Genomic DNA, 24,123 nt, shown 5'->3' with positions numbered 1-24,123 from the left:
CACCACAATCTGTAACATGTAATGTTTGCTTCTTCGCCTGGCTGCTAGGTACCTCAAGATTAAGATCTCTCCTCAGTAGTTATAGCTTTCCTACATCTAGATTTTTCCATGTAGTTTTTCCTCTTCTTTTCCTCCTTTATCATGCATTTTCATTCTCTATATTATACTGTTTTGAGTTTTAATATTTTTTCATACTTTATTTTAATCCTCTTCAAATTTGTCTTAAATAGTATTTGAATTGAAAGAAATCCTATTAATTGAGCCATGACTATGTGACCTTAACTGTGCTAGTGACTTAACACATAATATTTACTTAACTTTTATAATAATGTAACAATGAAAGTGTGACCTATGAAGAAACTGAGGCTCTGAGAGACTGTTATAAAGCTAACTAATGTATAGAGTCTGGAATCTGAACCAGGAGCTATCTACTTACAATGAAAATGTTCTCTCTCCTGACACCAAAATAAAGATATCTTTATCTGTTGTTACTGTTATTTTTCCCTTTCCTTCAATAAAAAGGAACAAATTACGAGAAAGATAGAGTAAGAAGGAGCTAAGAAAGAGAAAGAACCCAAACTGATGGCTATTTCCTCTCATTTGCAAGTCATAATTAGGTTGGCCTTAAATGGATTCAAATTCTAATTCATCACACAAGGTATTTTCATTATCAAATCCCCTTTAATATTTCCTCCACTCAATATCTTTTACCAAAAAAAGTCAAAAAAATCACCTAGCTTGCTTGAAGTTGGAAATCTAACTTTTAGTATAAAGCTTAAANTTACTGTTATTTTCCCTTTCCTTCAATAAAAGGAACAAATTACGAGAAAGATAGAGTAAGAAGGAGCTAAGAAAGAGAAAGAACCCAAACTGATGGCTATTTCCTCTCATTTGCAAGTCATAATTAGGTTGGCCTTAAATGGATTCAAATTCTAATTCATCACACAAGGTATTTTCATTATCAAATCCCCTTTAATATTTCCTCCACTCAATATCTTTTACCAAAAAAAGTCAAAAAAATCACCTAGCTTGCTTGAAGTTGGAAATCTAACTTTTAGTATAAAGCTTAAAGATCAAGCCCAGGGTGTCTTGTGTATGCCTTGCTTCTAAAAAGCTAAAATTACTGGTATTTTCAATAATCTTCACTGACTTCCAAATGATAGTAATCGAACATAACATCAACATAGAGCTGCTGACAGAAAACCAAATTCTACCTCTTGCTTGGACTGATATTTCTTTAACTCAACTGTGCCATCTCCAATCATGAAGGCTTCTTGGTGACCAATTAGGCGGTTTTCAGTTTGGGTAAGAAGATCACATATCCCTTGGAGCTTCTCTTTATACTCCTGCTGACGCTCTGCTACAATCTAAAGTGAAGAAAACCCAAAACATCTGAAATGTGTGGTGGTCACAAAATCGCTATTGTGATAGCTTCTTATTAGAATACATTTTCCAAGTTTTGTCTAATAAGCTTTTATAAGTATGCTGTAAACATGATAGCAGTAGGGCACAAACTGAGCAAGGTGAGACAGAAAATATGAGCATATTCCATATACAAGGAAAGTGATCATGTTTAGATGAAACTGCTCAACAGAATACTGGCCATGCATATTTGTAAGAGATGGAACTTCTGATCAACAGGAAGAAACATTCCATTTTCTTAAGCTCTTGAAACCTGCGAACATAGAATTAATTCTGCAAAAGGACATCAAAAGAGAAGTTAGTTGTGATTTGTAAGTTAACATATTTGATATGTGTATATAGGTTATCATGCTAGAGACAATGTCTAATGCTTCAAGAAATAATAAAAGGAACAGTGCATGCAATATTTTTACTTAATCACTATGTCTAAGTGCATTCTCACCTCTTTGCTCATTATTGCTATTAGATATAGTACTCACATAATTCATTAAATATTCTAAAAGATTAAGAAGTCAACACTAATTACTTGCACCTTTCATTTACCTACTATATATACACTAATTATTCATCTTATAGCCATAGATCATGTTTACTAAGAGCCTAACACAGGCTAGGCAAGATACTAAGTGTTTTACATACATTCTTTTTATCAATGGTCACAACACTAGCAGGTAAGCACTATCGTTATTTCCAGTCTACCAATGATTAAACTGAGGCTAAATGACTTGCCCTAGTTCACAGAATGAATGAGTCGCACAGCTGGGATGTGAAATCAGTCAATCTAGCTCCAGAGCCCAGAATTGTTGTGCTGTATTGCTTCCCAGAAGAAAACGAAACTCTTAATTAATCTTCTTTAGCCATATGTTCATCAATGTGTTAAATTTCTAAGTGCATTCAAATTTCCTAGTCTTGGGACAGGGGGCAATCAAGACTTTCACTTGAAGTTAAGTATTTTGGGGAGTCAAAAAATTAAAATCAACTAAATTATAGCATCATTAGTGAAAACAATATTGTTATACACTGTAGGATTTGTATGTACACTGTATCTTATCCACTAATGCCTTTCCAGAAGATCTTTCCTGTCACACTATACTCCTTGGGTATCTACATTATGGTTTCACACTAAAAACAAAGAATGCCAACTCCACGGAGAAAGGCAAACCTTCTGATCATCAAGATCTTGTTCTAGATGTAACTGAGTCTCTAAACGTTCCACCTGGGTAGTCACTGACTCCTGTACATCAAGAAAACACTTCTGAGTTGTATTTAAGAGCCTCAGCAGTTGTTTGCTTTGATTGGGAGACAGATCCTGTGCATATTCAGAAATGAAGAACTGCACATCGAAGGCAGTAGTGTCCAGCTGCATTTTGGTATGTCCAAGGTCTTTTAATACATTCTGTTAAAAAAGTGGTAAAAGTTATCAGTAGAAAGCTAAGCCATGATAAAATTTGTATTAACAATAACATTTATATTTTGTAAATATACTTCTCACATCAGGGAATGCAAGTTTTATGAATTTTTTTGCTATTCATCAAAAATCTATTTATCATCCAGTAATAAATGATAAATTAATTATTTAAATACCATGGTAGTTAGTATTATATAAAAGATAAATAACCCCTCTAAAATGGTTTCTCTTTACCTGTCACATTGCACTTAAAATATAACTGACAAAAGGAAAAGACCTAACTTAGGTATATTTAGCACACTGAAGAGAAACATCTACCTTAAAATATTACTTGCTAACATTTACAACATCCATGTAATTGTGATAAGATATAAATAATACTACGGGGGATTTGAAATATGAATGAAATATGCCAGAATTTCAGTTTTCTGACTCTCAGGCCAGGAGCCTAATCATTGTTCATGAGGAATGCTGTTCAAATTAAGAATTTGGGAAAAAAAAAAAAAAAAAGGATGCCAAAAGTGACTAACATATAAATACAGTCATGAGCTACATACAACAGGTCACATATAAAATGGTGGTCCCATAAGATTACAATGCCTTATTTTTCCTGTACTTTTTCTATGTTTAGATACACAAATACCACTGTGTTACAACTGCCTACAGTAGTCAGTATAGTAACATGCTGTACAGGTTTGTAGCCTCAGAGCAACAGGTACATCATACAGTCTAGGTATGTAGTAAGGGATGCCATCTAGGTCTGTGTAAGTACACTCTGTTGTCTGCAAAACACAAAATCACCTAACAATGCATTTCTCAGAATGTATCTTCATCATTAAGTGAGGCATGACTGTACTACATATACTATTATGTATTTACATGACGATTTTTATATGGCTAATTCATATTATTATATATTTATGTGACTAATGCATAAATAAATATATAAATAAAAATCTCAACACGTCAGTGGTGTAAGAGTTTGATAAGGCATTTGGGATAGCATCAGAATGGTACCCTTAAGGATTTTTATAGTTGTGTCAACTATGAATAAAGACATCTCTAGAGACAAAGGAAATAATCCTTTATAGCCTTAGCAAAGTCGTATTTTCTAAACACTTGTTATATTAAAGCCACAGGCTTTAAAATATATTTTGTCATCTTTGTTTTGATACTTGCCTTGAGAAATTCCAAACGTTTCTTTACATATTCAGAATCTTGAACATTCACAATCTCAATATCCTTCACAGATCTGCTCTTCTCTGATATCCAATCTGAGAATGACTTAAGTTTCTGCAGAAATTCTTCATGGGAAACTGCTAGTTTAGACTAGAAAAAAAAAATTGTGCATTCAGTTGTCTTTCCCCAAAATGTCAAATTCTTACAAATAATGACTCTGGTTTACAGGTTTAACACTCCAAAAATAAAATACTCCATCTTATGACTAAATCCTCAAATAATAAAATTTTCTTCATAAATCAAAATTTTGACATTTTATGCCTACCATTTCGGAGTCAATTGCAAGCATGATCTGTTTCATTCTTTCTGAAGCCACGTTGCTGAGGGAAGAGAAGGCGGTCTTCAAACTCTGGTGGCTAATACTCAGTTCTTCAAGATGTCCTCTGGGAAAGTCACTGGGAAGAGACTTTAAAAACTCTTCGGCCAACTTCATATCTTTTCTTAAAATAACAGCAATTGGAGCTAATCCCAATTCAAATGTCTGCAAAGAAATATATCCCGGACCTATTTATTATTTAGTGAAAAACACAAATATAAACATGAAACATAAAAGTGTTCTGCTTCTTTTTCCCAGTCATACATCAGCTGACTACCATCCATAAAAAGGCAGGAGAAAATTCTTACCTCCAACTGTCTAAGTTGATTCTTCAAAGCTTCCAGGTTGTTATCCAGAGATTCCTGGTTGTCTAAGGGGGGTTTCATATCTTGAAGCAATGTCAAATACTCATGCATTTTTTCAGTGTGCTGTAAACACTGCTGTAATTCACTGGAAAACTAAAAACAAGGTTGGACATTTAAATTCAACAACCTTTATGCAGATTTTTAAAGCAAATTGTATGGGATTATTCTCACATGGTTCATGCAGCTATTTCTGTACAAAATGTGTAAGTCAACTTACTTGTTCGGTTGAGCTATCTCCAGAAGCCATTTCTTTTGACCCTGAAATACATTCCAAATGGCTTGGGAAATCATTACACAGATCCTTAAGCTTCTCATCTCTTGGCAATGTTGATGCACACACAGTAGAGCTTTCTAGTCCAATTTCTTTTATAGTTTCTAAATTAGGAGAATAGTGGTTTACTTCTTTGCTTTTAATATCACTAAGAATGTGTGGCTTTTCTTCCATCATCTCAGATGTAGAACATGCTTTTTGATTAAAGTCTCCAGCATGTTCTATTTTTTCTGAATATACATCAGCAAGCAGCTCGTAGAAAATATTTTCAAGTTGCAGTGGAAGTACTTTAGATGTAATGCCTCTTTTCTCTAGGTCATACTCCATATGAGTTAATTCTCTCATCAATTCAAATAGTCCTGTAATATTTTGGCTCTGTTGATCTTGCTTCAATATATTAAAGAGAAGCTCAGACTTAAGATTTCCAATACAGAAAGGATCATCTCTACTTTCTGCCTTTAGTTCTGATGAGTTACTCATGGGGGAAACTCCAGAAGAGTCACTCATCTGAGAGTCGCTGGGCCCAGTAGATGCTTCATTTACCAACTGTGATGTGGTAATCTGTTTAATTAAATTTTGAACTAAAATTTTAGTGTCTGCACAGGCTGAAGGTTCTTCAACCTCTTGAGGGTTCATATGACCTTCTTTCAACCTGCTTTTTAAGATATCCTTTACATCCTCCACAAACACCTGAGACAATTCAGGAATCTCAACCTCCTTTTCTTGGGGTCTTGGAGACAAGGCTTGTTCTTTTGGTAGCTGTTGCTCAATTCTTTCTTTCTTATTACTAATTTCTAAGAATGAATAGTCAGTATTTAAAGTGTTACTGGAGTTATCATTTCCTAATCCATTTGCACACTGGTCTGACTGCAGAAAATTATTCTTCCCAACATCTTCTACATGTTTAAGAGATAATATTGAAAGTGTGGCTTCAATACTTTCTGGTGTGAACTGAGAAATTTCTGTTTCTCCTCCTGAGATGCTTTCTTTACTACAAAGATCATTACTTTGGATCATTTCATTAATAGGTGAGTCTTTTTGGGTACTAGTGGACTTCTCTTTTGTATTATTAACTCCTAATTGTAAATGTTCTTTCATGGGAGGGGCAGTTATTAAAACATGGCTTGGGACATCTTCATTTGGTTTGGCTACATCTTTTGCTTTTGTATTTTTAGCACAATGTTTTAAATAAGTAAACAGATCAAGCTCTTTCTCAGGTCCATCAGTGAATGACTCCTCAAAATGTGTATTCCCTTCCCATGATGTAATGTCTGAAGTGATGTCATCACTAATCTCTTTGGAAACTGATGTGTCAAAAATTTCTTCAAGATTCTCAAACTGAACAGGACTTTTACTAACTATTATTTGTAGATTATTTGGTTCATCTTTAAGAGTTACAGTTGCTTTTTTAAGGCTTCCTTTCTGATTAAGTTCTTCATTGTTTGTGATTTGTGAAAATGGAAACTGACTATTAATTAACTTGAAACTATCCCTTGTATTTTCACCAGGCAAAAGTTTGAGATGCCTATTTTCTTCTTCTACTAGACCTTCTACAAGCACTTCTCCTTCAGCCAAGTACATTTTCTGAATTGATGTTTCATCTTCTATTAGAATATCACTTTTGCCATCTCTCCCTTTAATGAGATTGCTTCCATTTCCTTGAGGATCTTTGTCAGTTACAGAGGCTATCGATGACAAATGGCTTTCCTCAGCAGGTTTTCCCATCAAATCAGGCTCAGTACATATGATGTGATCAAGAGATGAGTCAATTTTTGGTGCCATATTCTTAAAATATTGATCTTTACCTTTCACAGAATCAGTCAATTCTGGCAATTCTGACCCTTGAATCAACTTAACCTTTGTGTTTGCTAGATCATTACCTAATTCAGAAGTTGAACTGATATTATTATGTGAAATACTGGCAGGGCCAAAAGTTTTTTCAGATTCAGTGTCTTTAATGATAGGCAGCAATAAATCCTTAAGTACCATCTCACGATTCAACAGATTTTCTTTGCTTTTTCCAACAATCTCAGTTGTATATTCTGGAAGGTTGCTTTTCTCAGTAGCCAAGCTATTTTCACTAGGTGATGCTAGCTGTACAACATTTACCCTTTGCTGTTTTTCTAAAGAGCTACAACTGTGCATTTTATCCAGAAGAATCGTTTTATTAATATTTTTATTTTCATCACTGTTTTCATTTACAATAGAGGCACACAACTGGATATCCGTATCTTCAGCCACATCTTGGCACCTGGGCTTTCCATTCTCATCTCTTATACATCCTCCTTCTTCATCAATGCCATCATTATCATCATCATCCTGATCATTACTGTCATATATATAATCCCCATAACTTTCTTCGCTTTGCATAGAATCTAAATGATCAGTATCAGAGTGAAATTCCTGTACAGTTACATACTCTTCCTTTCTTACTCTCCAACTGCCATTGTCATCAAATTTTAATGACGCAGTGAAGCTCTCTTTTCCTCCTACAATATCATAATCAGTCAATGAGTCAGATTCATCTCCTTCAAGGATATTTGTGCATTCCCTTTCTGATCCAGTTTCCAGTGACTGTCCATTCACCTTATCTGAGCCAACGGGATTTAAATGTATTTTTTCACCAGAATCTAATTCATCTTTCTCAACATCCATGAGGAAATCCTGAAGACACTGTGCTTTGCCCTTCACACTTAAGCTACCAGCTAGTGCCCCCTGGGGAACCACGGAATTTTCATTCTCTTTTGAGACATCATAAAAAACATCAGCAGAAGAAGCCATCTCATCGTTTTCCTCTTGCAGTGTGTCATAGTCCTCAGGGTGCAGGCAATCATGATCATCACCATCAAGAAGCAGAGAATCATGGTCATCGTCTTCAAACAAGGGAGTATCATAAAAATCATCATCACTATCAGTGTCTGTTCCTGTGTCATTCTGCTGATCATTCAGCAGTGACGTTTCATAGTCACCAGCACTGATGGTTTCATCAAGCAATGGTGTAGCAGAGGTAAGAGATACAATGGCATTATCAGTATCACCCCCTGGAGTCACAGCACAAGAATACTCTTCTATTTCAGACTCATTTTTCTTGTCTTCAGGCATGTGCTGAAAACCAGGATGTGTTTTCTCATCCTCACCAGAAGTATCTGAAATGTATTTATCATTGTGATATTGTATTTGAGGATTATGAGAAATCATATTTAAAGATTTCTGTCCATACTGCTCTCCCGGTAAACTGATGTTAATAGCCGCAATTCCCAGAAACTGGTCTTGAAATTTTTCTCCTATTCTTTGACCTGATAACATGGTTTTGTCACTGAATGATAATGTTTGGGCTTCACACTTATTTCCATTGCTCTCTGGGGTGTGTGTATCATTAAAACTTCCCTGATGGTGCCTCAATTTATCATGACTTAACAAAGCACTTAGCCTGGGGGAATAGTCAAAGATAGGCGAATCCCTGTTTGTATTATCTTCATTCTCTGTTTCATTCACACCACAGAATTTATTCATTTTTGATTTTACAATAGGATTTTCTATCAAATCACCTGGAAAGTTTTGAATGTTTTTAGAATGACTACATTCACTTGCATGTTCATTTGTTTCCACTTGGCTTTGATTTTCATAGTTTGTAAGTATGTTTTTGGAGTCACTTCTAAGCATGCTAATGTCTGCAAGTTCAGTCTGTGTTAAATATGATATGGGACTGGGAACACACACACTGGGTGAACTGTTAACTTTAGGATCAATTGATATTGCACTTGCCGGTTTTTCTGACTGAGAAAATTCACTATTGATAACATTATCTCCCATTTCATGAAATTCTTCATCTACAGCACACTTTCTATTTTCAGGAGTCTCTTCATGTTCAGGTTCTCCACAGTGACATTTATTGAAACTACTTGGTGCAGTTGTACATTCATCCTTTTCTCTACCTGAAGCATTACTAAGAAATACACCAGAGGAGCTTAAGACATCAATACTTTCTTTTATGGCTGTATCTCCATCAAATTCTGCATGACAGCCTTCCAGTAGCATGCCAACAGCCTCATCCAAGTCTCCATCGTACAGCAAAAGCCTTTGCCCTGTGTTTGCATCCATATAGCTATTTATCATTAAATAAGATAGAAATAATTTTTTAGTTTGTTCTGAGGTCTGAGTAGTGACAGGTTCTTCTCCATCAAAAACATCCTCTTCTTGTCTGTAATCATGAACTGTGGAGGGTTGAAATTTACAAAAAGAGAGCCATCTTCTGGCATTTTTACAAGCTTCTAAATCTCCTAAATCTGGCATTTTATCAGGCAGTATTATATTTTTTAAAATTGATGCTGTGTTATTGTCTATAATTCCTAGCTGTTTAGCAGCATCCAAACCAATGACTTGAGAACTTTCTGGAATATAAAGAGCAGCTATTTTTTGCCTGCTATTCAGGATTTTGTAGGCCAATTCATTTGTAATCAACTCTTGCTGCAAGGAAGATGATGTGGGAAATATTTCACCAGAATGAGGCCAAATTAGTCCAACATAGCCTCGTTGAGCTTCCAGTACCAAAAGAGCACTGCTGGACGTTATTAAATCACACTGTACTGCTTCGTCTACAGTTAAACGCTTGGCAGGGTTTGACTGGATGATTCCACCAGTTTGAACCTGATATGTGAGGATACTGCTAGCAGTGTCCCTGTCAATCACCCCTTCTCTGACAGCTTCTTCAACAGTCATTCTTTGGCCAGAATTGGAATTGATCAGACCTCCAGAAAGAAGCTGTGCACTTAACAACCTAAACATGGTTTCACGGTCTATGAGACCTTCATGAGCTGCTCTTAAAATGCTTAGGTTTCTTCCACATTTTAATGTTATTCTACCTCCTTCTTGTGGTCTCACAGGTAGAAGCCACATCCCCGTGTTTTCCTGTAAAGTACTTCTTTGTACCATATCTATTAAAGAAACCTTCTCAGAGGTGCAGGGGTCAATAAGATCTTTGCACATATTTTGCCTTTCCAGAACTTTAGAAAATAATGCTGAGGAAACCAAGTTCTGTTGGAAAGCCTTCTGTAGGGTCAACTGTTCTCCTGTGGCTGGAATAACCAGAGAGCCTGTAGAAAGCAGTATCTCAAGAACTTTGATGGCCATGGATTCTGATATCATGCTTTGAGCCAGAGCATCCAGTACTGGAATTGTGGTAGGTGACGCAGCAGAAATAATCTCCTTAGCTTTATCTAGTTCTTTGAGTTGGCACAGAATCTGTTCATCAATAAGGCCATGACTTTTGGCATCTTTAAGGTCAAAGCACTTTCTCAATTCTGGTGAAATTAGACCAGAAATCATTAGCTGTGTCTCGAGCAACCTAATTCCTGTGTCATAGTCAATGAGGCCTCTTAAAACTGCTTGAAAGACTGAAAGGACTTCTCCAGTTGTCTGATCGATGGTGCCTGCAATCACTTTATCCAGCTGAAAGGAAAATGCAAAAATCTCAGGTCACTCTGTTACACAAGGGTGGGTGGAGTTTCATGCAAGTTAGGTTTTTTAAAAAGTAAATAATACATTTCAACATAAAAATCCTCTACTTACCAAGGTGCAGCAATGTTGTGAATGTTAGGCAGTTCAAATGCACAAGTGATCTATGTCAGTGATCTATTCAACAGCACAGGATGTGATAAAAGCTTTGAAAACAACATGCATCTGTGAATTGAAAACTTAATATCGTGTATATTGACAAGGTTAGTGAGGACACAACAGAGTAGATGATGATAGTGAGAAAACAGAACACATATCTAGAAGGCAAACCATGCTTTCTGCATTTAGGTGAGATTAGAGTCTAGCGGCATGAAAGAGATTATCAAACCCCATGCTATTGATGTTTACAGCATACAGACTTCTTCAAAGATAGTCACAAACTAAGAAACACTGTTACATACCCCTAAAATGTGACAAGTATATGGAAAGTATTCCCAGGAGTAATGAAATTAAATATAAAGATAACTTTTTGAATACTGAATATTATGTTAGGCCTGTTGATATACACTGTCAAGTTTTAAAAGTTTAAGTACCAGTCAAATTTTAAATGATTTACACTTTAAGAAGATGCTAGGGCACCCTCACTATAATGTATGGCCTTGTATTACTCAAATAAATCTCATGGATATCTCTGAAAATCAAACACTCTATAATACATCAATGCCACCATTAGAGATGACCCACAGGCTCTTTTATAGCCTATCATATTAAAATACCTACTACACCAGAAGAATGGCTTTTAAAGAGAAGAGTTAGAAGAATGAATGGTCTTTTTCTTTTACCATGCAAGGCAGAGATTAAGATGTCACAGAAACTGATGATCAGCACGTATAAGATTGCATTTAATAAACAACACTGGAATCTCCAAACATTTAAATAAACTCAATCCATGTTTTAACTACGTACAAAATTCAAGGTCATTTCTTTATTATTGACATAGATTTCCAGAGCCATGCAATCAAACTAAGCTTCTTGAAACAGCCTCATGTTTAAATAAATAATATTACCTTCTCCTCTACCTTTACATCTCCTGAGGTTTGTGATTCTTGTAGCTGTTTCAGAGATTCACTGAATAATAAATTATAACTTTCTTGAAGAGTTTTCACTTGTTTTTCCAATTCATTTCTTTCTTCATCTGTCATTCTAAAATAACCAGAAATGATAAAAAGACTAATGCAAGTCATCTTCAAGAGATAAAGATGATTTATTAGGTTCAATAATTTTGTCACATTATCGTAAAATAAAATACAGCCTCACATACATACTGCTCAGGTCTCAGTATGACTATATAAAAATTAAATTAATTTAAAAAATTTTAAATCCTTAAAAATATCTAAGGATCTTTCCCTTGCCTGAGAAAAGGACTGAAGGAAAGGGTGTACACTAATGTATTGACACTTATTTAACATACAAACTTCCAAAATAACAATTGCTGCTATCTGACAGAGGGTAAGATCTCATTGTTAATCCCAACATGGAAAATGGGATTTCCATTTCCATCAGTACCATTTCTCAAGATGAAACTTGTTTAGACTAAAGCACAAATAAAGAGGAAATTATCTAAGGGGATTAACCTGATTTGCTAAGGTGTACTATAAAGTCATTATGAAATAATCCTAAGGAGGACATCCAAAAGGTTTAAGAAAAGGTGGATTCCTTCCCTGAGTGAAGCATTGATTGAAACATACAAAGTGCTTTGTAGCAAAAAGTAGGGATAAAATATGAGAAATGAGGCTGCCATAGGTCTCAGCTAAGAAAACGAAGACCATATTTATAAATGTTTTCCAAAGAATAAGTCTCACAGAATACTACTTAGATTTAAGACTTGACTTGGAGTCTGTACTCTACCTCTCACTTGCTATTAATTCTTAAGCTCTGAGCCTGTTTCCATGGGGATAATGAGAACATTTCAAAGTTGTAATAAAGATTAAAAGTGATTGGCCGGGCGCGGTGCCTCAAGCCTGTAATCCCAGCACTTTGGGAGGCCGAGACGAGCGGATCACGAGGTCAGAAGATCGAGACCATCCTGGCTAACACGGTGAAACCCCGTCTCTACTAAAAAATACAAAAGCAAGCCGGGCGAGGTGGCGGGCGCCTGTAGTCCCAGCTATTCGGGAGGCTGAGGCAGGAGAATGGCGTAAACCCGGGAGGCGGAGCTTGCAGTGAGCTGAGATCCGGCCACTGCACTCCAGCCTGGGCGGCAGAGCGAGACTCCGTCTCAAAAAAAAAAAAAGAGAGATTAAAAGTGACAATTAATCAAATTAGTAAGTTGATACTCTTTACTATATTAAATAAATTGTGATTAGTTTGAGTCCCATTTTTAACACTGCAATGAAAATTTACCACCTCTGTTTTGCTGAAAGCTTTTAAGAACACTTCCCCACTTAGAATAAAAGAGCTAATGACAACCAACATACTTATCTCCATGTTTTGCCAAAAAAAGCTGCATAGCTTGAAGTGCTTCCGATAACTGTTCCTTTTTGGTTGATATTTCCTCACTGGAGATCTGTAAGGTAAAGAAAGCACATTCAAACTCTTCCTCCAAAAGGAGTAAACAACAGTATTAAAAAAAAAAAGAAATTCATCAAACTTTAGTCAAAACCTAGTCTGTTTTCTGGGTGACCCAAGTGAATAACCTATCAGTTATTAGCAGTCTATAGTATAGGTCTAGATAATTTTATTTAGAATCCATCAGGAAAGCTCCTCTCTCTATCCTTAATGCCATCATTTTCAAGAGAAAATAATAATACATTATACATTTCCTGCATCTGTCCTAGTCCAGCTGTGGATAAAGGTGGTCTCCACCTGCAGGTGGGCACTCAGCACTGGCCCAGTGTCATCCTTGCACACTGCAGTACTCAAAAAGACACATGACTGTGGGACACTACTTCCAAAGGGCATCTTCCTTCTGCCAAGCTCCTAGACACAATGCTCCTTTTGAAAAAATTATGGTGGAAGTAATAATCTGTAGGTATACAGACCCAGAATAAAGAATTTCTAGCTGAGAGCGGTGGCTCATGCCCGTAATCCCAGCACTTTGGGAGGCCAAGGCAGGCAGACTGTTTTGAGCTCAGGCGTTTGAGACTAGCCTGGGCAACATGGTGAAATCTTGTCTTTATGAAAACACAAAAGTATCCAAGTATTTTGGCTCATGCCTGTAGTCCAAGCTACTCGGGAGGCTGAGGCAGGAGAATTGCTTAAGCAGGGGAAGGGGAGGTTACAGTGAGCTGAGGTCGTGCCACTACACTCCCACATGAGCGACAGAGTAAGATCCTATCTAAAAAAATTTTTTAACTATTAAAAAAATTAATTTCTAATGCTAAGACCCACTTTGTAAAAGTCATTTGTGACTGTCATCTGTTAGAGAAATAAAATTGATCTGTTTGGGGAAAAGCTAGAGGTCATACTTTCTCCTAATCCTTCAGTGTATCATTTCCAAATCCCTTATTTCAGAAATTGCCACTCTTTTAAATGAGCAGAAATAAGAGGAAATAATGGGCCAATGAAAATATGGGCCAATGAAGTCTATTTAGAGTCAATTTAAAGTTTATTTTTCATGACTATAGATAATCATGAGGCTGCACTGACTTTTGAAGGACACACTTATATTAACTAAAATTTCCTTTAACAGAACCACCATCAACTGTTCTTAGTTATAATTAACGCCATTATCTGCATTAAGTATCTAGGGTACTAGGTCTAAATCTGACTTAGTAATGTTTTGGAGAATTTAAAACTAAAGAATGTCTACAACAAATTTTTTTTAATTTGCCAGGTGTGGTGGCATGTGTCTGCAGTTCCAGCTACTTGGGAGGCTGAGGCAGGAGGATCACTTGACCTTGGAAGGTTGCGGCTCCAGTGAGCTGTGATCACTCCAGTGAGCTGTGATCATGCCACTGCACTCTAGCCTGGGTGACAGAGCAAGACCCTGTCTCAAATATATAAATATGTATATATATTTTCAAAAAAACTACAGAATATAAAAATACCAAGGGTTTATAATCCATATTTCTTAAAAGAAACTTATTATCCCAAGGAATCTTTGTTAACCTTTATGTACCCATTTTAGTTGTCTATTTAATGAGGGGAAAAAAAGGGAAAAGGATATTTTACATGAAATATATGTATTAAAATTACTTGAAGCTTTTTGGTATAAAGCACCAAATGCAAGTGTTTTCCCACATCTCCCACATATCTTCCACATCCCACATATATAGTATGTAAGACGATGAGTGAATACTTTATTTCAATTGAGCAACGTTTCAAGTATATACTCTGGTCTGTAAACTTCTCCAAGGAAGAACCTCAAATAAGGAACACTTGCCTCATATCACAGCCAAAATAACACAAGGCACTGATGCTTTCCCATATTTAGTCATGTCAACAATGTCTATTTTAATAGATGACAAGTAAGTACTGATGCAGAGCTAGATAAAGTGGGAGCTAATATTAAGATTGGATGATAGCCCTTGAAATTTCTAAATGTCAGACAAGAGCAGGAGGGCAGTGTAGGAAAGTATTCCTTGAGAAAAATGCTTATCTTAGCGGAAATTTATTTTTTTAATACAGCAGCAATCCCACTGCTCTCACCAGCAGCAGCAGTATTAAAATTTACACCCCAACTACCAACATCCTAAGAGTTTCAAGTGGTACAGTCCAATAGATACCAGGGACATCTCCCAAGCTGTGGCCATCCAACATAACACTAAGCAGTTGGGATACAGAAGACAGCCCGTTAAGACTAAAGAATTCACTAGGATAAAAGATGGTATTTAGAATTTCCAGTGATTGACTGTAGACACTTCCTTATGAGATGGAAAAGACCCAGAAAAGCACAACTAAAATCAATAATCAAGAATGTTAATATCCTGGTTTGTATTTTCATTGTTCTTGAAACTTTTTTTGTTTACATCTGTAAGAATAAGATGACATATCTTTATGACATGGAGTGCATGGATCTACTCTAGACATAAAACAGAATGACTATGCTCTTCAGCTATTCTCATTGTAATAATCAGGAAGCAGACCTAACTACTAGGAAAAGCAGTATACTGAATTCATTTACTAAAAATAAGAATAATATATATCATTCAGGCTTTGGAATTAAACAGCTTCTTCTGCCACACACTAACTTTGATTCTTTGCGCAAGTTATTTAATCGTTCTGATTTGCATTATAGTGGCCTATAACAATGTGAAAATTAGGTAAAAATTAAACATTGTGTTAGGTAAACTGTGTCAACTCAGTTAACATCCCTGCTATTATTATTATTGTTAAACCAGGACTTCTGTGAATACCTTTTGCATAGAGAAGGGAGGTTTCCCAGCCTTCTCTGCATCTTTCAATGTCTTGCTGATATTTGATACCCATTTCTGCAATTCTTTGGCTTTTTCAACATGCTCTTTCTTTTCTTCTTCCAGTGACTTCTGACAGTTGTGAGCAGTAAGAAAAATATACACTCCATTAAATGACTTAGCTATTAAACTGACCTCTCCATAGCAAACAAGAATGTAAAAATGTTTTTTTTCATCACACACAGGTTACTAAAACATTTTATTCATTCACTTAACCATATTTGCCATGTCACAAAGCAGATGCACCTCCAAAATGTTTATGGTAGCAAAGAAAGCTATGACATACATTCCTTAATGATTGGTTTAACCTCCCAGCTGTTTCATCAATGTCACAAAATTTAAATCTCAACTTTATTCATGAGGCACTAGAAGATCTTTGAATTGCTGCCTTTGCATTAGTATTACAATCATAATTGTACTGACAAAAAGGTATCATAGAAGGCTGACAGAATACAGAATGTCTACTATACACATAAGGAAAACACACAGAATGAAGAAAAATCCTTCCCCTCCTCCAACACACAATATTCATAATGTTAGCTTTCAAGTGCAAAGACTTAACTAGAAATGAGATGTTGTGGTAAATATTTTAATACGCAAAGAAGGTCACTATATACAGAAAAAGGCAAAACTTTTTCATTTTTTTAAGCAATCTAAAACACGGCAGCTTGAAGGCTGTGGGAACGAATTTATATCTTTCTTTTTGATTCCACGGTGCTTCATGACGTGTTCTTTCAGTGAGTGCAATGTATCATTTAATAAATGATCACTATTCAATGAAGGGGAGTTCTGAAGAAATGATGCTGTGAACTTGGAGTTCATCAAGTTTATCCCATATTCTATGTAAAAAAAAAAATCATTTTAGTGTGGCCAAGTTTCAAAAAACCATTCTCAAGGCTAAATGAAACCATTTGAAGGGCATTAAATCTTATGTAATTTTCAATTTAAAACTTACTCTACTTTGAGCACTCAGCAATTTGCAGCCCTCAAGAAAGAGTATGTTACATAATTCACAGACTGCATACGTAACCGATATGATCATACTCTGAAAAAGTGGCATGAACCAGCCAGCATCACCCCTTGCACAGTTATTTAAACATGTCCTGTTAGGAAGAATAGTAGAGGCTAGAAATTCCTGTCATCAAGGGCTCAGATACTTCTAACAGTTTAAGTCCTGTGTGGAAATCAAAATCAGCTTTTTCTAAGGCTTCTTTATATGTCAACTTTCTTTTTGTCTGAGGACATATTATATTTCTGACATATGACTTTTGATCTTTGAGTTTTGTGGCAATGAGGACATCTATAATACCTACTTGGAGAGCCTCTTCTATTGATAATCGAGAGTGACCCTGTGGCTCTATCAACCCTCCTGTCAAGTACTGAAATTCCAAACATCGGATTCCCATTTCCTTATTTATAATATTTGCATTCACAGCTTCCACCACTGACATCATTTTGTTAGTGATGGGATGGCCAATCCCTGTGATTACTAATTCACACTGTCGCAACTGCTGGGCAAACCCCTCATCAACCAGGCCTCTATGCAAAGCTTCGGCTACCCGGTACTTTTTGCCAGTAAGAGGATCAATTATGCCCCCTGTACTGACTTGGGCTTCAAGGCATCTGAGGGCAGTAATCCGATCAACCAAATTTCTACGGGAGGCTTTTAGTACAGAGATCCTTTCCCCACTAGCAGTCAGCCAATACCCTGCAATAGGACTGTGCAAATCTTTCTTGGGAACTAACCGGCTCAGCAAAATATCAGCAAGTTCTGTAAGTGTGATGAGACCTTCCTGATACTTTTTGACCAAGGCTTTGTCAATTGTTCCCTGCTCTATAGCCTCATTAATATTGAAATTTAATCCTGTTTTAGTATCAGTCAGCATATGAGAAGAATGCCCATAGGATTCAAAAAATGTAGCTTCCTTCCACTGATATTGCTGCCCTGAAAGTTCAAGATATATACTTTTCTCAATCAGGTTTCTCTGGAAAGCCTCATACGCAGTCAATTCTGACCCTGTTTTAGTATCTACAACAGAAATTCTATGAGTTTTTTGGACATTGAGATTGGAAATGTTCCTCTCCCCAAATGGAAACAGAAAGCATTGGGACTCTACATCAAATACGCACATTCGCAGTAATTCTGAGTAATATAGAGCTTGCTTGTTATTGGGATTAAGGAAAACTCTTGTGTTGCTGGATGGCTCATGTAAAAACTGTAAGATGGCATTATTCAACAACCCCTGCTGCAGAGCAATTTCTGGAGGAACACGAATGCCTCTCACGGGGTCAATGACACCCCCACTGGCAATCTGGGCTTCCAAGATATGTTTACCTTTTTGTCTGTCAAGCATTCTATTTTCCATAGCTTGAAACACTGACAATGTCTTAGAAGAATATGAATATCCCACAGCTGCCTTCTCTGCCTCAAGAAGCCTAATTCTGAATTCGGGGTCAACAACTCCTTTAAGAACTGCATCTTCAACAGAATATATCTGACCTGAAATGGGATCAATTATAAAACCTGTTGCAGCCTGAGCTTCTAAAAATGCCAAAGCCATCATTTTGTCTATTATGATTCTCTTGGCCGCTGAGGCAAATGAAATCTTTTCTTTTGTAGATTCTAGGTAAAGCCCTGCAATTGAGGTGGCTCTCGTCAGAAACTTATTAAGAGTTTTCTGAACTTCTTCAACAGTCTTAAGACCGAGTCGCAGCTGCTCAATTGTTCTCATGTCCAGAAGCTTAGCTTCCACCAACTGCCTGGCAGTCACAGTGTGCCTAAGCCCTTGGAATTTAAATTCATCATCCCTAACTGAACATGCATGATCACCATCAAAGTTCTGGAAGATCTCTGGTTCTAAGCCCTTCTTAAGGAAATCCCCTTTCTTGAGTCCACCAGATGCTCTGCACCCTTCAAGCAGCCATTCTTCAGCACTGGGAACTGGGTTCTTTTCTTGTTTTAATGTTGTGACTTCTGTATGTATATCATACTGCTTGTTCTTAGCTATCTGTAACAGGAATTTATAAAATGTTAAAAGTCACCTCAAGAACATTATGTCACTTTACTCATTCTCAATCCAAACATAATTCTTTGAATTACAAAGATGAGATTAGTGAAAAGAAGAAAAATTTCAAACCAAGGAGGGTTCATGAATAAGTATTATATTATTTTCAGAGTCTGAATTTTATCTTAGATGACAATTAAAGGTATTAAAATTATATCTTTAAAGACTAAGACAAAAATCTAGCCACAGAATATGTTAGAAGTTAAAGCTAACTGCTTGGTTCTTCTAGCTTTTTTGATAGTCACATATTTCAAAATGTATCTCCACAGATATAACAGCATATCTACTACATCCGTATGTTTAATCTCAAACATTCAAAAGTTAAAGTGTTAATTTATAATAAAGATTCAAGTAAGTTACCAGAAAAAGTATAGCATTATTTTTCTGTCAGAACTACAAAGAGCCAATCATACTCAAAACTGTTTTAAAAATTTAGTCTAGGAGAGAAAGGAAACAAATGAAGAAATTTGACATTAGGTAGTTGATAAGGTCTCAGAACACAGAGCATACCTCTAAGGGTGTCAAAAGCTTCACCAGTTCCATTTCACATGTGTTATCTTGATACCTAACAGGTGGTCTAGAATTGTTCAGGGCTTGGTCTCTTATCTTCTCAATTTCAGATAGTCTTGTAATAGGCTTTGTCTCATCAAAAGTTATCTGTAATTCGGTGCTTGTCTGAGAAAAGTACTCAGAGTAACACTGCTGGCTTTTCTCTTTCTCAAGTGGAGGCCCTGGTGGCTGGAATTGGACTTCTTTTGGTATTTGTTCAACAACCCGATGTTGCCTCTTTTCTTCCAATGGCTGTGGTTCTTGAGTCCATCTCAACAGAGGGGATCTGGGTGTTGGGTGAAGGTGTCCAGTGTTTCTAGAGGACAGCTCTCCAGAGTGTTGGCACTCCTTCACTGTCATCTCAAAATCTGGTTTGAAGGTACAGTCTTTGGCTGTGTTCTTTTTTTGAATTTCACACTGGAGCAAAACTAATTGATGTTCATGCTCTTTGATCTGCTGGTCCATTTTTTGCTTCAGGTTTTCAACCTCACACTTCTGGGCTATCAGCTCATCCTCAAGTTTCCGACATTTTTGGTAATGATTTGCTTCCACATGCTGCCCTTGCTGCATTTGTTCACGATACTGTTGAAGCTGTCTTTCAAGTTCTTTAATGTTTGTTTCACAAAGCTTAGCATTTTCTTGGGCTCTACAGTTTTCTTGTTGAAGAGACACAAAGTCAAGCTTAATGCCTGAAATATCATTTTCAGTGATGACTTTGGACTCCATTAATTTTTCCATCTTCTTCCGAAACTCCTCTGCTGACTGTTTGAATTTATCAGATTCTTCCTGAAACAGAACCATCTTTCTGTGGGTCATCTGCTCCTCTATGGTTTTTAAGTGTAATTCATCTTGTACTTTTTTCAACCTGTTATTTAACTCTTGCACCTGTGCTTGCTGTAGCTGAACTTTCTGCTCCCCACGTCGCTTCTCTTCCTTGGAAGCATTCAGCTCCGCATTCAGATTTCTAACTTCTTTCTCGGTATTCTGGATGATAATGTTCTGTTGGTCACACTTTTGCTTAAATTCACTTACTAAATTTTGACTTTTCGCCAGGTCTTCTTCTAGGCATTTAATTTTTCTTTGAAAATCCTGCTCTGTTTTTGTCTGTTTATGCAAGTGTTCATTTGTGCTGCGTAGCTGATCTTTAAAACCATCTGCCTGAATTTTCAGTGCTTCACATCTTTGCTGGATAGTTTGTTTCTCTAAAACTATATTCTCTGATTCTGCCTGAATTCTCCGCATCATTAATTTGGTTTCATTATTCTGCCTAGTAAGCTCCTCGACTTTTTGTTTTAGCATTTCTGCACACTCATTACTTTTCTCCAATTCTTCATTGAGCCTTTGGATTTTATCATTATTTTCTTTTTCAGCTTTGATATTTTGAAGCAACTGCTCATGGCTTTTCTCAAATTGTTCTTTTAGATGATCTGATTTTCTCTGGCAGATTCGTAGTCTTTCTAATTCTTTCTCATCTCGAAAAGAATGAATTTGTGAATTTAAATGCTGAATACTCTTCTCAGCTACAGCATGTGCCCTTGTGATTCTGTCTACTTCTCTTTGTAGCTTCCCTTTTTCTTGATGAAGAGATTCTAATTCTAACTGATAATTATGCTTTATTTTCTTGAGATCATTAGCTTCTTGCATGGCTTCTTCAGCCTTACCTGTGGTTTGGTTCAATTGCCTACCAAGCTCTCTGAGTTGTTGAGAATACCCTTTCTCCGCCTGATCCTTCCTTTCCAACTCCAACTTAAGGCATCTGAGTGTATTATTTGTTTCATCTAGTTTATCTTTTAGCAAACGAGCCTTTTCCTCAGATGACGTTTTTTCAAGCTGGAGGGCATTAAGTTCATATGTCAGTTCTCTCATGTCTTGTTCAGCCTTTCTATTGGCAGCTGTTAGTTCATCTACCTGCTGTTTGAGTTCTTCTGCTTTCTGTTTGTCATGTTCTTGCTGGAGACCTGTTACTGCCCTGCATGATGTAGCCTGTGTGATCGCACATACTGGCAATGCATTTTCTCTACATGTATACTGAATTTCAGTTATTTTTCTTCTTGCTTCCAATTCAATTCTCTGCTTTTCTTTCAACTGTTTCTCTGCCACCTGTTTCTGAAATGCAAAGTCTTTTTCCATCTGCTTTATCAGCTTCAAGAGTTCTTCCTCATTGTCTCTCTTTCTTCTTAATTCTTCCGTTAATTTATTTTTTTGTTGCTCCAAATCATTGAGACTTAAATCTTTTCTTTTAAGATGGTCTTCCAGTGTTCTTCTGGTGAAGGTGTTCTCCTCCAACTGATTCCGAAAATTCAGGAGGTTCTCTTCCACGGCAGCTCTTTTGGCCTCGGCCTCTATGGTGAGCTGCCTCACCCGCTCCAGTTCTCTTTCAGCGGCTTCCTTCTCTCTCACAATGGTTTCAAGTTCCCTGCGGTACTGCTTGGCTTCACTTTCAGCCCTTATCTTCTGCAGAGAGATATCTTCTACATTTCTCTGCTGCTTTCTCAATTCATTTTCTGCAGCCTCCCTGACCTTCGGAAGTTCTTCCTCTACTCGGGACTTTTGTTTCTTTAGTTCAGCTACCATTCTTTCCAGCTCACTTATCTTTCCTGTAAGTTTGCTATTCTCAAGCACTGTTGCCTTCTGACGCTGAAGCAGATCTGAATATGCCCCATGTTCAGAAGTCTCCTTACACCTTTTAATCTACAAGAGACGTTTTGAAAGTGTCAAGCCTGTTCTGTTCAAAATAGCTTACAATGTATGAATCAATATTCATAAAAGTACTTACAAAACCAAGTGAACTCAAATGCAGAACAAGTGCTATCACCACCACCACCAGCAGCATCACCTTCTTCAGAGAGGAAGCTTCAGAAAGTCAGCAGTAGAGGACAAAAAATCCTTCACGACAGGTTTTCTGAAGAATATCTTTTTGTCCCTCAGGAATAATTTTATTTTAAAAATTAGCTAGCTTAGAATATTATAGCAAGAAGGGAACTTACAACAGATGAGGAAAGGGAGAAATGAGGAAGAGAGATATTCTGCAAACTCACATTGGGTGAGTGACAAAGTGTGAAATAAAACTCTTACAACGGTGCCCTTTCTTCTCTTGCATGCAACCCTAAGAGGTAGGAAGAACACCCAACACATAGGAACCAAATGACGCTAAAGAATTTAGTTTTCTAGCCTGATAGAAATTAAAAAATGATACTTACATTCCCATGTCTTATGGTTAAAAAAGCAAAGCACAGAACTTTAGAACAGAGAGCCAAATTAGGAAATAACATGGGGAAGAAGGAAAATTATATAATAACTTGAAATTTGTAGTCAGATCCCTTATTTGTTTATACTTGCCATATTATGACAATTATAATCATCAGAATTGCTAATGCAAAGGCAGCTACAGTCCTGACGGCTTTGGAAAAGATGTGCTTCATATACTCAGAGATTTTGTTGCTGTTGTTAATAACATGCCTCATATGAATCACTTTGACAAGTACCTTTAAATACTCCATAAATATAAAGATATTTGTTAAGTATAATAGCTTTTAAATATATACTTAGGGATTCAGCTCCAATGTATAGAAAAAATTACAAGAAAATTTTTTTACTCTTCTAGGAACAGAATCAATGTCAGCTGGGAGGAGTATGCTTTACACTGATTACAGAACTACATGATCATGATTAGTTTATAATTACAATTTAATTTCTCTTTATTAATACTCTAGTGTTGTTAGTTTTGTATCATCAACTCAAGATCACCATGAAATAATTTAAACAGGAATAGAGAAATTATTTTAGACAGATTTGTTTTCATTGAGAAGCTTTGGTGAATTTCAAGAATTTAATTTCTATTATAGACCATACATCTTATTTTGCTTCCTCTAATTTCTTGATCTCCAATAATTTTGATGATAATTTCAGTTGTTTTCTCCGCTAACCTAAATAAGGTTTCTAATAATAATTCATACAGAAACAAATCTCATAACCTGTTATCTCCAAGACTCTATTTTCTTTATTTTAGTATCAGGGTCAATCCTGTGACACGTGAGCATTTTATCTATTTAAATACTAAGTTTTCAATATTTCTTGAGGAGGTTATTTCTAAGACAGTCTCAGTTCCTTATCAAACCTCCTTTAAAACGTAGCTATTGCTAAGAAATTCTGAGCCCTTTCTTTTTCTTGGTCATGCTCAGATTTAAAAAAACTAAAAATTCCCTCAGAAAGAAAGTATCTGTTGTTGAACCCTCAATGTCTTCATTAGTCAATGCAATGATTTGTTAAGAATCTGTTCTGTGCATGGTGGCTCACGCCTGTAATCCCAGCACTTTGGGAGCCCAAGGTGGGTGGACTATGAGGTCAGGAGTTCAAGACAAGCCTGGCCAACATGGTGAAACCCCATCTCTACTAAAAATACAAAAATTAGCCTGGCATGGTGGCAGGCGCCTGTAATCCCAGCTACTCGGAAGGCTGAGGCAGTGAATTACTTGAACCCAGGAGGCGCAGGTTGCAGTAAGCTGAGATCGCGCCACTGTACTCCAGCCTGGGCAACAGAGGTCTGTCTCGGGAAAAAAAAAAAAAAAAGAATCATGTTGTCTGGATAACTCCTGAGTTTTTTAGCATATGTGAGAAAAA

General features: G+C 36.5%; 2 protein-coding genes across 2 annotated transcripts in view; both read right to left on the bottom strand.

Moving 5' to 3' along the window:
• DST (dystonin) overlaps window positions 1-24,123 on the bottom strand; it is a 387,485-nt gene that overhangs the window by 136,537 nt on the left and 226,825 nt on the right. Inside the window, 4 exon segments of the mRNA XM_017893233.1 lie at window positions 1,215-1,367; window positions 11,543-11,678; window positions 12,953-13,041; window positions 15,833-15,961. Of these exon segments, the coding sequence (XP_017748722.1) occupies window positions 1,215-1,367; window positions 11,543-11,678; window positions 12,953-13,041; window positions 15,833-15,961 (507 nt within the window).
• LOC108542956 (plectin-like) lies at window positions 16,076-22,718 on the bottom strand. Its single transcript, XM_017893234.1, has 3 exons — window positions 22,280-22,718; window positions 19,465-22,194; window positions 16,076-18,897 (listed from the first exon to the last, which is right to left on the bottom strand). The coding sequence occupies exons 1-3, from the start codon at window positions 22,334-22,336 to the stop codon at window positions 16,996-16,998; spliced, it is 4,689 nt and encodes a 1,562-aa protein (XP_017748723.1). The 5' UTR covers window positions 22,337-22,718; the 3' UTR covers window positions 16,076-16,995.

Source organism: Rhinopithecus bieti, unplaced genomic scaffold (genome assembly GCF_001698545.2).
Source record: "Rhinopithecus bieti isolate Rb0 unplaced genomic scaffold, ASM169854v2 scaffold_23303, whole genome shotgun sequence".
Taxonomy (NCBI): Eukaryota; Metazoa; Chordata; class Mammalia; order Primates; family Cercopithecidae; genus Rhinopithecus; species Rhinopithecus bieti.
The sequence above is the reverse complement of the archived record's forward strand: the minus strand, read 5'-3'. Positions and strand labels throughout refer to the sequence as shown.